This window comes from Poecilia formosa, unplaced genomic scaffold (genome assembly GCF_000485575.1).
Source record: "Poecilia formosa unplaced genomic scaffold, Poecilia_formosa-5.1.2 Scaffold5, whole genome shotgun sequence".
NCBI classification, from domain to species: domain Eukaryota; kingdom Metazoa; phylum Chordata; class Actinopteri; order Cyprinodontiformes; family Poeciliidae; genus Poecilia; species Poecilia formosa.
This window is the reverse complement of record NW_006799944.1, coordinates 5,731,432-5,746,747: the sequence shown is the minus strand read 5'-3', so window position 1 is coordinate 5,746,747 and position 15,316 is coordinate 5,731,432. Positions and strand designations below refer to the sequence as shown.

The following is a 15,316-nucleotide window of genomic DNA, read 5'->3' as shown; positions in this document are numbered from 1 at the left end:
GGGACGGAGGCTGAACACTAATGCCTACTGAGTAGCTGGGGTACTTTTACTAATAAACTTGTGAATATTTATTATCTTATCAGTTAAAACTGATAAACAGCACATCTGTTGCTACAGTACACGAATGAGGTTATGACTTAAGGTGAGAGTACCCTCATTTTTTATGCTAAGACTCCACAATACTTTTCCACTGTAACTTCTCCAAAGTCCAATTTTAGCCAACTTTGGATGGATGGATGGACGGATGTCAGTTTAGGTTTTTATCTTCATAAAATAGGCCAAACGACTAATGTTGACGCTACACTGTGTATATTTTCTCCTTTCGCATTTAATAAATTTTTACATTGGTTAGAAAGGAGCCATATTTGTATTTTCTGTCTTCTGTCTTTCCCATTACGTTTTGCTCAGTGGGAACGGCTTATGGATCACGTTTTCCGATCTCGTGTCAGCATGTGAAAATGTACATGACCGGTAAACGACTGAATGTAGCGTAAAGCGCTTTGGTGTCCTCTGGACTAGACAAGGCGCCATGTGCAAGAACAGGCCATTTACCGTTCACTATCCCTCTGTTAAAGTCACAAAAGTTTGTGCCGTATGAGGTAATGGTTTCTCATGACGATACGCAATGATAGTCAGTTGCAATATTCTTATGTGGCTTCATGGCCAAAGCTGGTACAATGACTAATGGCATAAATGAAAAAAATGACATGAATGCCAGTGGGCAGCAGCTTTTCGGGTTTGTTCACCACTGAGATCTCTGGTCTCCTAACGGCTTCCTCAGGGCTCAAAGCCAGACTTCTTCTGCCCAGCTTTAGGCCTTTTCTTTTTTTTTGTACATCACATCGGCTCAGTCGATAGTTGAGGTCAGAAGCAGAACAAATAAAGAACGCGTATTTATCCAACAGTTCATGTTGGATAAATACGCTGTGAAAACATGTTAATTATAAGCGATGAAACATGAAACTTAGTAAAACAATACATTCTGGTTCCTACAAAATAACTCCTGTCATTGTGACCAGTTTTAATGACTTTTGATTACACCAACATTATTTTGCAATGCAAGTTAAAATATAACCTCAAGACAAAATAAATAAAAATGAACTCATTGTGAGAAATTAAAGAAACTGTGACGATGTCTGCTGACTACACCTCAAGTCAAGTGAGGCATGTCCTCAGTTTAACTGGCTCACATCTGTATTTGTTATGCTCTGAATCATAGGTGGCCCAAAGCTGTCTTGATAAATAGCTACTGCGGGCAACTATGCTGTATGCTCTCTGACACTATAGGTCACATAACCTTGTTGTCAGGACTAAGACTAATGCAATGTGAAGTGTCAAGTTATTATACCGAAACTAGACTGTGGAGCGGAACCTGAGCCACTGTGGTGATAGCAAGAAGGTGAAACAAGGCAAGGTGAATGTAAAAAGGTCATAAAAGGAGATAGATACTGAGCAAATGAGAGGGTAGGGAAGGGAAAATATTTGACACTAAGTGGGCCGTGTTGGAGGTAAGAAGGGGCAGTGAGGTTCCTGCTAGACGGCGTAAATCATAATTTTGGCGCTCAGAGTCGGAGCTATGCAAAACAGAGCCCTGACTAGCGAGACACACATAATACCAGGAAAGGGGATGTGTTTGTTTATTTGCGAAGGAACTAAATAATGCAGTAATAACCCTCCTCATCACGTCTCCGGAGCAAATGCCTCAGCACCTGTCAAAAATATGCAGTGCGTTGTCTATTGAGAGAGCTGCAAGAAGAAAACATGTTATTATTACAAAGCCGGGTAAACTAAAGTAAGCGTCTGCAGATGGCAAAAACAAGCCACAGCTGTTAATACAGTGTGAAACATGAGATATGAAATATAAATGCAGCGGCGAGGGACCGAGAACAAACTGCATCAGACCGAAAGCTAATGACTTCCCATTACACCACGTAGCCTATAGCCATGCTGCTCTGGAGGACGGGAAAATATTCTGTGAAATTAGTCGGGATTTCAAATAACTCCCAGGATCAAGGCAGCTGGGTCATAAATTTTAGGCCTGAATCGGTATCACAATAATTTTGTGTTCTGTGCATAAAGCTAATTTGCACAACAGCGTCTCATCAAGGCCTCAAAGTCGATGAAATTATCTTACAAATGCTCTGCGAGGAAAACAGATATATTTTTTTTTCCATTCACAAACTGAATCTGCTTTATTTTTTTTTATTTTTATTTTTTCCTCAAACTAAAATGTTTCAGATCTTCCAACTAATTTTCAAATTAGACAAAAGTAACCCGAATAAATGCAACTATTCGGGTTGCAGATTTAGGTGGACATGGATACCCGTGACAAGTTGCAATCTGATCTTGAACAAGTTGTTGGAATTTAAAAAAAAGAAGAAAACTCAAATTATTCCTGGTTTAAACCTCTCTAGTGACATTGAATTAAAAGGATTCTGCAACAAAGAGTGGACAAAATTCCTCCGTGAATTTAAAAGACTAACTTGAGGACGGATCCCTGGTGGCACTCAACAGTCTGCGCTCAGTGACCAAAATGAAAAATGAAATTTGAAGTTTCTGGTCCATCCTGGAAAATCAAAATACAAGTCATTCATTTTCAGGCAGCACGTTAAAGAACTGCGTGGCTCCTTAATATATATTAAAACACAGGAAATACTCTGTGACCGCTGGATGGTGTGAACAGAAACATTGAAAGAAACACTGAGCAAACTGCTGACTCCTGATGCTCCATGTCAGCTCCAACCTCTGCATAAACTCCTCGAGACCTTAAAGTATCGGTGGAATAACTCTTTTGAAGTAGCAGCGCTGACAAGATCCCCCAGTAAGGATCATCCAGGTTGCAAACTTAAAACACATCTCCTGTAATGCCACATCCATGGTTTTTCAAGAGTCTTTTGATAACCATTCTCAGCATGTTGCCATCCCGTGTTTGAATTACTGCTGAAAAAAATGTGACAAATGACATCTGGCAGGCCATTTCTGTTTTAGAAAAACAACAAATAACACATGTTGTTACTTTAGATCTCTCACTTTTTTTTTTATCTTCTTCAAAGTTTGCAAATTAAGTCAATCATCTTCCTGGATTTTTTCCCTTGCAGTGACCCAATTGGTCAACATGGAAACACAAATAAGTTCGGCTGAAAGCAGATTTTGTTTGTATGTTTGTTTGTGTTAAAATGTCAGATCTAAGCAAAGGCGAGGAAGACATGAAAATGAAATGAAATTCTAATACAGTACAGTACGTACGTATTGTACAAGAAATGGGTAGCTTTTTATGCACACTGTATATATTTATATGAAAAATCAATACATTCATTTTCACATTCCTGTTTCCATTAATTTTACATTCATTTCAACATAAAAGCACACCCTCTTTCATCAGATGTTTTTCCTGCATTTTTCAACTCTTAAGTGGAAAGAAATCCAAGTTTTACGACTAGAAACTCTGAACTAAATTAACTACATTCTTGCTAATTACATCGATTTGATTATCTGCTGCAAAAGAACAGGCATAAAATAGTTGCTAAACTAGTAAAATGTTTAAATCTACGCATGTTGCATGGAAGCCTTTATGAAGTTCAGCTTGACTTTAGCATTAGCATAGATGGTAAATTAGCTAAAGTGGGATTAAAGTTTCTTGGTCCAAATCAGAAACCTTCCAGCCACACTCATATTTCTTTATGAGAGACGTATTCATTCATAATACGACACATCAACGCATGTTAGCCTTGCTGCTGCATGAAACACGTCTCATAGATTAACAGTAACGCTGAATCTTTAGTTAAATTGCAATAAAATGCTTAAGCAGAGTACTAATTTTTAAATAACTAGTTAGCATTGTTGAATCTTAAAAATGATTACATTTACAGATTAGCATGCTTAATCAAATATGACATGAGTTTAAAAAAAAAAAAAAAAAAAAACCTGGCAGGTACTTTTTGCTGTGCAGTTTAGTTAGAGATGATGAACTTGGCTTGTTTAGGGAAACCATATAAAATTTAACTAGGAAGCTTATAATGATCTAAATAAAAAGCGTCTTCTGGCTTAATTAATAAGAGTGTGTATAAATATCTGATCTGCAGAAAGAAGAAGGAGGTAGCGAAGGAACCGTAGCTCTCCTGCTTTCCTCCATATTCCATCTTTTCCTGCTTGGTGTCAGGAAGTTTGAGCAACACAAAGGCAGCGCTTGTTGACATGTGTCTGCTAAGAGGTAAGGCAAACATCTGCTTCCTGTCACAAGCATTTCAACATGCCTGTTTTCTGCCCGAGCAGCAGCGATGGGAAACCCACCTCTCAGTTCAGAGATGACGCCACTTTGGATCTCCCAGCACCAAAATGAGTGAGTGGCTTGAAGTGGAATTGAAAATGAACTTCTGGAGATGTAGAGGGAGTTAGGATCAAATGTTAATTAACTCTATTTAACTCTACTGTTTTCAGCTCAGAGGCCACCCAGGACCTCATCTCTTTCCGTGAAAGTCGGTGCAGCTGGACAGATCAGTGCGAGGCAGTCCGTGGTCTGTCTTACATCTGCTCCGTAAATCAAACTGTTTTCTCATCTTCCTGTCCCTGGCTGCATCCCGCTAATCAATCTGTGATGGGAAGCTATCGTTTTCAATGGATGGGCACTGGCAAGTTAATGAAATATTTCACAGGTAATTCTTCAGGAATCTCCTATTGCTGTAATGTGACATTTTGGCAAAAAGAAAAAAAAAGAAATGGTAAGAGGCTTTTCAAATACAACATTTAAAAAATGATCATGTAATTTTATTGGTACATGGTAAAAATCTCTTTCTTTTCCTTTCTCTTAAAAAATATTCACTTTTTTAATCAGAAGGGACCAGGGCCAGCTGTCTAACAAAAAGTTTAATAGCGATCTACTGACACTTTTGACAAGCAGCTGCAGTTCCCCGTAAATGGACAAACCTACAGGTTTCAGGTTTTACAGCTTTCATGTTTTCCACGCTTCTTTGTGTTTAAATTTCATTTTACATGTCGGTTCTCTAAAAAAAAAGAAAAAGCTATACAAATTACGTGGAATTAGTTAGTTAACTCGATTAACTTCCCTACATGTGAACCAGAATACTTGCGATTTTATTAGAAAGTTAATTTAATGTATTTAAATTAACATATATTTTTAAGATTTATTTCACAAACGGTGATATTTATCAAGCCTTTATTTATGCTAACTTTAATTACAATAGTATACAGTCAATGAAAGTCCAAAAATCTCGGGGAGATTGTGTTTATTCACAGAGTCCTGTATGCAGGCATATCAACGGAAAGTTGAGTGGAAGCAAAAAGTGTGGCACCAAAACATGCACAAGGAGCGTAGGAAAGCACAGCTTTAACAGTGTGTGAAGCATTTCCCGTTTGAGAGTTTTGAGGCGTGAACTACGTGACGATCCTTGTGTTAAGCCTCTCCAGAAACCAAGACAATGTTAGATTTGTCTTGTTGCTTGTGCACCTTTTCTCACCTATTTTTTTCTTCCACTCAACTTTCCATTAAAATACTTCGACATAGCACTTGGTGAACACCCAGCTTCTTCCCATCTGACCTTTGCTGCTTTACTCTTTTTGTGGTGGGTGTCAAAGACTTATCGGGAAAATCTTCTCTAATGTTATGCAGGACATAGTGTGAAAATTACAAATTATTTCTGTACTTCTGCATTTTGTTTACAGGTATTATCTAATATTTTAGCTTTCTTAGAAACCGGATCTGGAGTTTATGTTAGCTGGAAGTCGCAGTCAACAAAATAATCGGAAATTAGCGGTTGAGAGATGTCACTCTGCGAGTTATGAATCTGCATCACTTATGCTTTGCCTTTTACCATAAATTCTTAAAATAAATAAACTTTTAAACCTGGCATTTCATCAGGAAAACTCACAAGAGAGCAGTGGCTTTAGTTAGTTAGTTAGTTAGTTAGTTAGTTAGTTAGTTAGTTAGTTAGTTAGTTAGTTAGTTAGTTAGTTAGTTAGTTAGTTAGTTAGTTAGTTTCAGAAATAAGCATCTGTACAATCACTATTACTGGAATATTTTTGTCAGATTAAGTTATGTTTTGTCTTAAAAAAAAGAGTACAGTCTGTGGTTTGTGCTTATCCTTGTGATGCCGCAATCTTTGATCAAGCATCAAAGCCGCAACCTTTTGTCACAGACTCCACCCAGACTTATTTATCCCCCTCTCTGAGATCACATTACTTAAGTGTTACAGAATGCATTAATGGTTCCACGGCTTTCGAGCGTTGCCTGTGGTTTGGCGCAGTTGTTGGAGCGCTTGCAAATGGAATCACATTCTACAAGAAAAACAAGAAGAAGAAGAAGAAGAAAAAAAGAAACAATATATGACTGTAAACTTTTAGCTTAAACCTCACAGCAGTCTAATCTTCTATTAGTGGGAGGCAATTACAACATTTTACATTTTAATATAAACAATCAGTCTATTGAGAAGTGGCGTAACATGGGTCTGTGAACAATACACTATGAGCAATAAATCAAACTGTGACAAAAATTACATTATATTTAATTTAATATGAACCCTACCTTAATAATATAAATGATATCTTTCTCTAATTTAATTGGCACTAGCTTGGTGCATATTGCTAATATAATTCTGAATTTCCATATTTAATGATGCATGCTTTTCACTGTGAATTTTACTTAGATTACGCCTATTAGAGGTTTTTCCAAGCTTCATTAAGGACGACATTTTCTAAGAAAATGCAACTTCTCTATTCGAAAAGGTTCTGAGAGCAGTTCTGCAGAGCGCACCGCTTTAAATCCAGCAGTCGAGGTTGTTGGGAGGCAAATGTATTTATTAGGAAAAGCAGAATAAGCAAACAGGCAGCGGTGCAGCCAGCTCGGTTTAAATGTACTTTTTTTAAAATTCCTGAATCATCTAGATAGGAAAATATACAACCTGATCTCTGACAGAATATATTAATGCATGCATTAAAAGCATATTGGCTGTAAAAGATATACAAAAAGGGGGAAAATAAAAAAAAACTGTGTTTTTTTAGGGTATTTAAAAAGCAGCAGAGTATTCCTGCCTTGTGAAAAATACAGCTGGAGATCTGAAGCACGGATGTGTAACATTCAGGATAAAGATATGATTTCAAGAGAAAGGTGTTCAATGAAGTTCTGCACTGGTTGAGTGGACAAATGTGCTCTCCCGGGAAACCGTCTGTGCATTGCGCTTGAATTAAACTTGTGCTGTTACATCTCTCTTTCTGCTTTTCCCCCCGCCGTCACATTTTAAGACGGAAGCCACATGTGTGCATTTGCATGTTGCTCGTCGCGAGAGGCGAGGTTCTATTTTGCAGGAGTGGATTGTATTTTTTTTGTTTTGTTTTGTTTTTTTTGACAAAAATCCAAGAAGGTCCAAGAATGAGTGACACAAACGCGGGACACAAGCTGAGAAGGGAAAGAGACGGGAATGGAGAACGCCGCTGTGAAAATGAGAATAAATGGATGTCAATTTCCATGTGGAATTGCTAACCAATGATCCATTAAGCCAGCCTTTTCACAACAGACGAACAAAATAGCCTGAATTAGAAGCGTCTGACATTTCAGTTAATTGCACTAACTATGTCAGCTAACAGTAGCTTCCTACCAGATCCTCATCCTCCATCCACACAGAGCATCCTCACACGGCGCCTCGCCAAAGTATTCACACCGCATGAGATTCTCTGACCTTTGTCCTGTTAAAACCGCAAACTTTGCGCGAGACTAACGCGTGACGGCACGGCGAGTGTGAAGTGGAATAAAATGGCATTTGTTTTCTGCAAATATAAATATGAAAAGTGCGGCGTACATTTGGATTCGGCTTCCCCGAGTAAATACTTTGCAGCAGAACCGCCTCGTGCTGCGTTTACAGCTGCAGGGATTTTTGAAGTTTGTCTCTAGATGCTTTTAACAACATGAGAGATTATCAAAAAAAAAAAAATAAATAAAATAAAAAAGGTAATTCTTAATCCAATCTTTGGAGCTGGACTTTGTCTATATTTGACTGACTGTATTTAACCACATAATATTTTTTTTTTCTGCTGATGAAAAGCATCCCATGACACGCTACTGCCAACAATATGGTGTAGTCAGAGTGTGTAGCATTGATTTTTCCATGCATAGCATATTGCAGGTCTTCCACATATTTGTTGTGTCCTCCAATTGGCTTGTGATGAACTGCAAACATGACTTATGTGTCAACTGAGGCTATGGAAGGGTTTTATTTAGGGGAATCAGATTGAAGGGGGTAGACTACATTCATAATGTCACACTTTTCAGATTTTATTTGTGAAAAAAAAATTAAATATTGTATCTTTAAGTATACTACAACTTTGAGTTGGACTATGACAAAAGTCCCAATAAAATTCTGGCTTTAGCATAACAAAATGTGAAAAGTCTAAAGAGGTAAAAAATAATAATAATAAAATACCATCATGAAACTACATGATATGTGATGTTCGACATCAAAGTTTCTTCTAAAATAAAATAAACATAATGCACTGTTTTGTTGTTGATCAAATGAAGGAACTTATTAACTTTGTGCACTTTCAGTATCAATCTGTACATTTTTCTTCTTTTTTTTCTGCAAGTTGGTATAGGTAAAAAAAAAAAAAAATACATCAAGCTTTCCCGCTTATGCAACAAACAGACAGAGAAAGTCCTTGGTGTCATGAAAGCAAAAAGGTTTATTCATGTTTGAAATTACACAACTACCACAAGGAAGACTTTTCTGTCCAGGGTGTAGTCTGGTTAGAAAGTAACACTAAACATCTTTAATACATTAGAATCACTGCCACAAATCATTTTGTCATGACTTTTTTTTTTCAGTTTCAGAATCACATACAATAGAAAAAAAAAGAGAGAAAAAGAAGTCTTGCACCCTGTTGAACAGAGCTGGAAATGTACAGTTCTGAATACTGAAACCTCTATGCATTACAGTTTTTATAGTGATTTTTTTTTTCTTTTTTTCTGAATGATTTAGTAACAAGATGAGCAACATTCAAAATGTTTTTTTTTTTCTTTTCTTCTTCAGTATTTACAACAGTTTTACTGTTTGGTGTTTATCACCCCCCCGCCCTCGATAAAAGCCATTAAACCAACAATTTCTTCACCCTATCCCCGTCTGTTTCCCCCCACCATCCCCTCCCATTGTGTTAATATTGTTATTTTTTATTTTTTTGTTTCATTTTAAGTTGCAGTACAGCAACGCAATTTTATTAAAAGATTAAAATATACATTAGATTACATAGGGAATGAAGAGTTTACACTGTTGTGAGATGTAATCAAAAATAAGTAGATTAAACCATTAAATAAGGACCAGAAAAGTAGAAAAGAAAAGAAAGAAGGTGTGATGGTGATATTGTTTAGAGGTAGTAAGTGAGCACTCTAAGCTACGGAAATGTTGCAAATGAATGTTTTTTTTTTATGAATGAGGTAAGAAAGTGGCGTATTGATTGGTTGGATGTTTTAATTACTCTTAAGCTAATATTATGTACAACTTTTCCAGCGTAACGGGGCGGGCTCCTGCAGGCCGTGTCAGAATGATCTACTGTGGGGGAGATTTGTTGATTCCATAAGCAGTACAAAAGAAATGTTTACATATGTACACAACAAAACGTCAAATTATAAAATATGGAACCGTGTCACGTTTTTAGTCAAGCAATCAATTACGCTTCTTTATGTTCCAACGCTTTGAATAGTCGTTTTCTCGCACTCGTGTACACAGCTGTGAGACAAAAATAAATCTTGAGAAGTAGCCGCGAAGCTGCCACCGAGCTGTCGGCGTCGAGCATTGTCGAGTCGCCGGACAAGGCTGCGAGCACATTAGAGTCAAAGAAACAGCTGCGTTAATTGAGGGAAACGAGAGAGCGCTCAATTATCAAAATGGAGAGCGGCTATCAAATCAAGGATCGGACGAACGGGCGTTTAAAATGTCACGAAATGTCATCCGGTTGTTTTCGTACCAGAGCTGGAGATATTCGTCCTGAAAGTTTGGAGGAGTGTGTTTGGCTTGGGGAGAGACTGTTTGTGTATTTGTACGCCTGCGTGTTTACCTCTACAACAAAAGCATGGCGACTACAGTCGATTCATGAAAGAGAAAGTCTGAGCAATCAGGAAACACTTAGTGTCCATAATGGAGGATGCCATGTGCAACGTGTGCGCCGCAGTCACCGGAAATCTTAAGGAAAACTCTTTTGCTTTTTTTTTTTTTTTTTTTTTTTTTTGCTTTTTAAGTCCTCGTCTGTTTTACAGGAAATGAAGAAGTCCATGCTGCGCTGCAGGGGAAGATGCATTAATCAGTTTGAGGTGTCTGAGTGCACACTTCCAGGCCCTTCTGTAGGAGAGATCACAGAAGATGGAGTCCTTGCATCTTGCCATCCTCCATTAGCCTGGGACACAAACGGAAAAAAAAAAAGGTTGAGATTTCAGTTAGACCTCCTGCAACAAGAGAGCAGGTCGGCTTCAGAGACGGAAGAGAGTATGAACAGCTGCATACACATTATTCTCACTAATGCATCTGGTCACACTGAAACAATCTTGAATACACAACATAAGAATTAGGTGAAAATACACATCTCAGTTTTCAAATGATGATTTCATGAATTAATCGGAGGAAGGTTTTTAAACCAACATGAACTAACGTTTACATAAGTGTGACTAAGCACATTTTCTTGTGTTTTCTTTACCTGTGAGACTACAGCCTCACAGGTAAAAAAAAAAAATGAAATTAGTTAAATTGAACCGTTCTGAAAACATGAAAGTTACACATTGTGCCTCAATCTAAAGAAATTAAATAATAAATGAGAAATAAACTTAGACATTTTCAATTTGAAAAGAGTTACAAACCCATTATTTACGGTTTTGCGACTCATTGGGGGGGGGGAGGCCAAAAAAAAAAAACATGGAACAGTGTTGTATTCTTGTCTCAGTTAAAGTTTCTGTTCAGGATTCAACAATAACAATAAATTCTCCTCTCTACTAATTATGAAGGAGACTGTTTGGGCATCTTAACCTCAAGTAGACTCGGGTTATGTAGCAGGATAATAATCTAAAGACCATCAACAAGTCCACCTCTGAAAGGCTTAAGAAGAAAAAAAAAAGAGTTTTTTGAATGGCCAAGTCAAAGTTCAAACCTAATCTGACCGAGATGCTGTGATACGAACGGTTAAAACATAAAAACTCTCCAGTGTGGATGAACAGGAACAACTGCATGAAGAAGAGTGGGCCAAAACCCTTCCAGAAATGTGGAAGCTTTATTTCCTTCATAAGTGAGAATATCTTTGTGAAACGACATTCAAAATTTACTTCTACATCTGATATTAAAATAAGACAAAAATAAGCAAGAAGCCTTTCCGTCAAGAAGACATACTAAAGGTGGCAAACACATTTGCCGAATTGCATCTCCAGACATGTTGATGCCATGTGAGTAGCCCAGTCATCGCAATACAGCGGCATCAGCAAAGAGACATCCCGGAAACAAATTTGTCTCTTGTCCGAACCAATGGGAGCGGTCCCTGAAATCAGTGTCTAAGCAGATTTCAGCAGCGGCCGACAGCTTGTCGCTACATATTCTCCTGTCAGTCAAGAAGAGGGAGGGCTCGGCCGGGTGAGGTGGGGAGAGCTGAGCGAAAGTGACAAGGCAGGGCCTCTCCAAGAGAGCCGGCCCTAGCCAGCCTGACTATGCTTTGCTCCAGGCGTGACCTAGCCTTTACTGGATCTCTCTACGTCACCATCAACAAAGCTAAAGGTTAGTCTCTGCAAATGCATGTAAGAACAAGCGGATTGTTGCTGATAAAAATAAAAAAAGAGGGAGGAAAAAAGGAGCTTTGCTACAAGAGTTTTCACCTTTTTCTCTTTTTCTTTTATTTTTTAAATATTCATATTATTTTCAGTGTTTACTCGGAGCATCAGCCTACTCTGGTGAACCGTGAGGTCCACACGGCACATGGAAGTGAGAAACCTTGGGAGAACGTGAAAAACACTTGATCTTGTTCAGAGCTGACATGCCGACATGGCTTACAGCGATACAGCAACAGTAAAGCCAAAACAACACTAAAAACCCTGAACTCTAAAAAAAAAACAACTGCCACTATTTGTTTACATAAAACATGCTAATTCTGTTTCACAGAAATCCTCCTGTAATTTTCAGTAAGAGGTAAATGTGTTATTTTATTTTGATGCCTCAACTCCGAGTGGTATTTGAGTGTTTGTGTGTGTGTGCGTGTGCGTGTGTGTGTGTGCGTATGCATTTTACCCAGCAGGCATACAGTAACAATGTAAAGGGAGCGGCTCTGATATACTGCAGAGAGAAAGCTGTCGGATACCATTTCTCTCTCTCTCTCTCTCTCTCTGTCTCTCTCTCTTTTCCTCCCTCACTCTTCTTCCTCCCTCATCAAGAAAATTAATCTTTACTCTAATGGCTTCAGATTATGCGTTGCTTTACAAAAAGGCGCCATATCAAACCTCATCAGGAAAGATGGAATTCATGTCTGAAAAAGGCTTCGGGCCATCACGTGTTCACTTTTTATAATGAGGAGAAGTCCATGGAAAATTCTCTGAAGCATTTCAAAACAACTGAAATGCAGAGGAATATGCAGCGGGATACTTTTTGTTTTTTTTTTCTTTTTCCATCTAACTCGTATTTTGAGACAAAGTGATGCTGAGTGCAATAATTTCAGGTGATGAAGTGACGGGGCACGTTGTCTAACGTTACACAGATCGTTTATCGAAAGGGGGAAACAAAATGAAATTTCGCAATTCCAGTTTTATCAAATAGACGTAAAATGTCATATTAAAGATATAGCTCAATATTTTTAAAGTGAGATTTTGTTAAAACCCTGTAAGCATGTCGTATTTTCCCTCTCTTGACGTCTTCATGTAATATTAACTCACATCGGTTAGCTAACGGTTATGATCCATGATGAACAACTTCATATTGTCATCCAACTGTTTCGCAGAGTATTTGAGGAGAAAAGCAGAACTACAGAAGGTGATTTAATCATTAGCCACTGGAGTTTAAACTTACGTTTAGGCCATGAGGGCTATACATGGTGTTTCCTGCTAGAGCATCATTGTATCCTGCCGTCTGACTGATAACATGGCGCAGGGTATCCACCTAGAGGGACAGAAAAGGTGCAGAAACTGGTCAGATGTACGTCTTTCTGCAGTTCGGACATGACTGCAAACATGCTAGGTGAAGCAAGATGTGCTAATCAAAAGCTTTTGAAACAAAACAAAACAAAACAAAACAAAACAAAACAACAGGTTCCCAAGACAGCCAGAGGTTGAACTAGCTAACACAGCTAACAGATTATCTTAAGAAATAAAGCATACCAATGTAACAAGCATGCTCAGATGTTCTGTTCTGGGCTATTGCTTTTGGTTTGATAAACAAGAAAAATATATATATAATCAAAGCATTAAAGAAAGCAACAAAGCACATACTGCTTTAAAGGAATCAATACTTTCTAGGTTGATTAAAAAAACAAAAAAAAAACTCACAGGATGGAAGACGTTGACAATAAACGATAACACAATGAGACAGGAGGACAGCAACACGGCACAGGAAATAAAGGGGAAACATTGTACCAAAGAAACCCAATACCAAACCCAAGAGCCCAAGTCAAAGCCAAATGCATTCACAAAACGTTCGGAACCAGGAAACTGTTTCCTGGCATGGCAGCAGTGGGGTGGGATTATATTTTGATTGCCAAAATATTCCATCCAAAGCGAAAAAGTCAGTAAACACTTCATACAGTCGGATAGCATGGGAGGCCTCACTGGGTAATTTGAGCTGCCTCTCGCAGGAGCGGCATGGCGTTTTGTTTTGTTTTTTTTTTCCCTTATTTTCTATTTTTTATTTTGGTTTTAACGTGCTTCAGACTGCACTGTGGATGGCTCAGTACACAGGCAAGACAAGGACAGCTCTCTGTGGTGGCACCTCAGGAACTGTCCCTGGTTGTTGATCCTACCTGTGACTGTACATTGGCTCCGACTTGTGCCCCTTGGTAAGAATCCCCATTCAGACTCTGCATGCTCAAGAACATGTCCCCAGTGTTTGGGAGGCTAAAAGAACCCGAAGAACCTGGAAAGGGAAGATGTAAGTGGCTGAAAACATGAGAGGTGTATAACGGGAGAAACACAAGACAACACACACACACACACACACACCGCCCACGCACTATGCAGCGACACAGACTCACGGCACGCGTGCGTCTGTGTAAACAAAACCCGACTCAGGCAGACGAGTACACAGAAGAGAGTCTCCACAGAGCAAGCAACTACGGGGGCAAAGAAAGGGGAAAGCAGAGGAGCCAAAAGGAGGAGGTGCGGAATGCAGCGGGGCCAAATGTCTCATGACGAATGTGGTGAACACAAATGGGGGGATGAGGATCACACGACACACAGGGGGACCGGCTCTACATGTGGTTGGGTCGCCTAAGCTCCCAATTGTTCCACATCAGCTACTTCCAGGCTAAAATCTGACAGGGAGGCATCGTATACGGTACATGACAAAGACAATAAGAAGCTTATGAAAAGAGCAGTACCAGTAAACATGTTGCTTAAAAGAGTGTTTTTGCTCTCTGCAGAATCCAGCTGAAACTCTTCGTCTTTCATCTGGAATCCTGGGTGCAAGAAAAAGGGACCACTTCATAAGCTCGCCACATCCCCACGCCCGGTCAGCCAAGTCCAATTTCAATCAAACATTGCTTATTAACATGGACGAAAGCATCCAGGCTCTATTTTTGATGATCCTTATAAATATACAGTGCTGTGAAAAAAGTATTTCTCCCTTTCAGATTTTTGCGTAAGGGAGAATCTGTGTTTCTAGAAAAGAAGAAAAAAGATAACTAGAAATACAAAATATTGTTTCAGATGATGATTTCTTTTAATAAATGTATAATAGTTGTGCCAGCCATGTTTACATCGCTGTGGATTTCTGGTCTGCTTCGCGTTATGCCACGCCGCCTAATTCTGATTAACGTCTGGTCCTTAAAAAGGCAACTTCAAAATCTGATCCTGTTTACGTCTGGGCCTTTCATGCATTCTTCACTTTAAGGTGACAAACTGATGAAATTATATATTAGCTTTAGGACATACACCTTCTAAAACAATTACACTTTTGTATAATTTTACATCAATCAAGATGCTCATGGAAAGAAACAGCAAAGAAAAAAAAAATTAAAAACCAGATGGTTCCTTTGGTCAGCAGCGCTTTTTACATTAAAACTTTTCTACTTTTTTTTTTTTTTTTTCTTTTGGGGTTCTGTTTTTTTTTTTTTTTCCCTGGGGGGGATATTAATTCTTTTTTTGGGT

The 15,316-nt window shown here is 38.5% G+C and overlaps 1 protein-coding gene across 10 annotated transcripts in view; it reads right to left on the bottom strand.

The window, feature by feature from the left end:
• Positions 1 to 8,665: 8,665 nt before the first annotated feature.
• pbx3b (pre-B-cell leukemia homeobox 3b) overlaps positions 8,666 to 15,316 on the bottom strand; it is a 77,434-nt gene continuing 70,783 nt past the window's right edge. For 4 of the 10 annotated variants that reach the window (XM_007564982.2, XM_007564997.2, XM_007564990.2 and 1 more), the window contains 4 exons: positions 14,548 to 14,625; positions 13,972 to 14,084; positions 13,026 to 13,115; positions 8,666 to 10,389 (listed from right to left, as the gene is read on the bottom strand). In XM_007564982.2, the coding sequence (XP_007565044.1) occupies positions 10,297 to 10,389; positions 13,026 to 13,115; positions 13,972 to 14,084; positions 14,548 to 14,625 (374 nt within the window). In that variant the 3' untranslated portion in view covers positions 8,666 to 10,296. The remainder of the gene's footprint in view (positions 10,390 to 13,025; positions 13,116 to 13,971; positions 14,085 to 14,547; positions 14,626 to 15,316) is intronic. The other 6 variants (XM_007565015.2, XM_007565022.2, XM_007565028.2 and 3 more) reach the window with 2 other exon arrangements.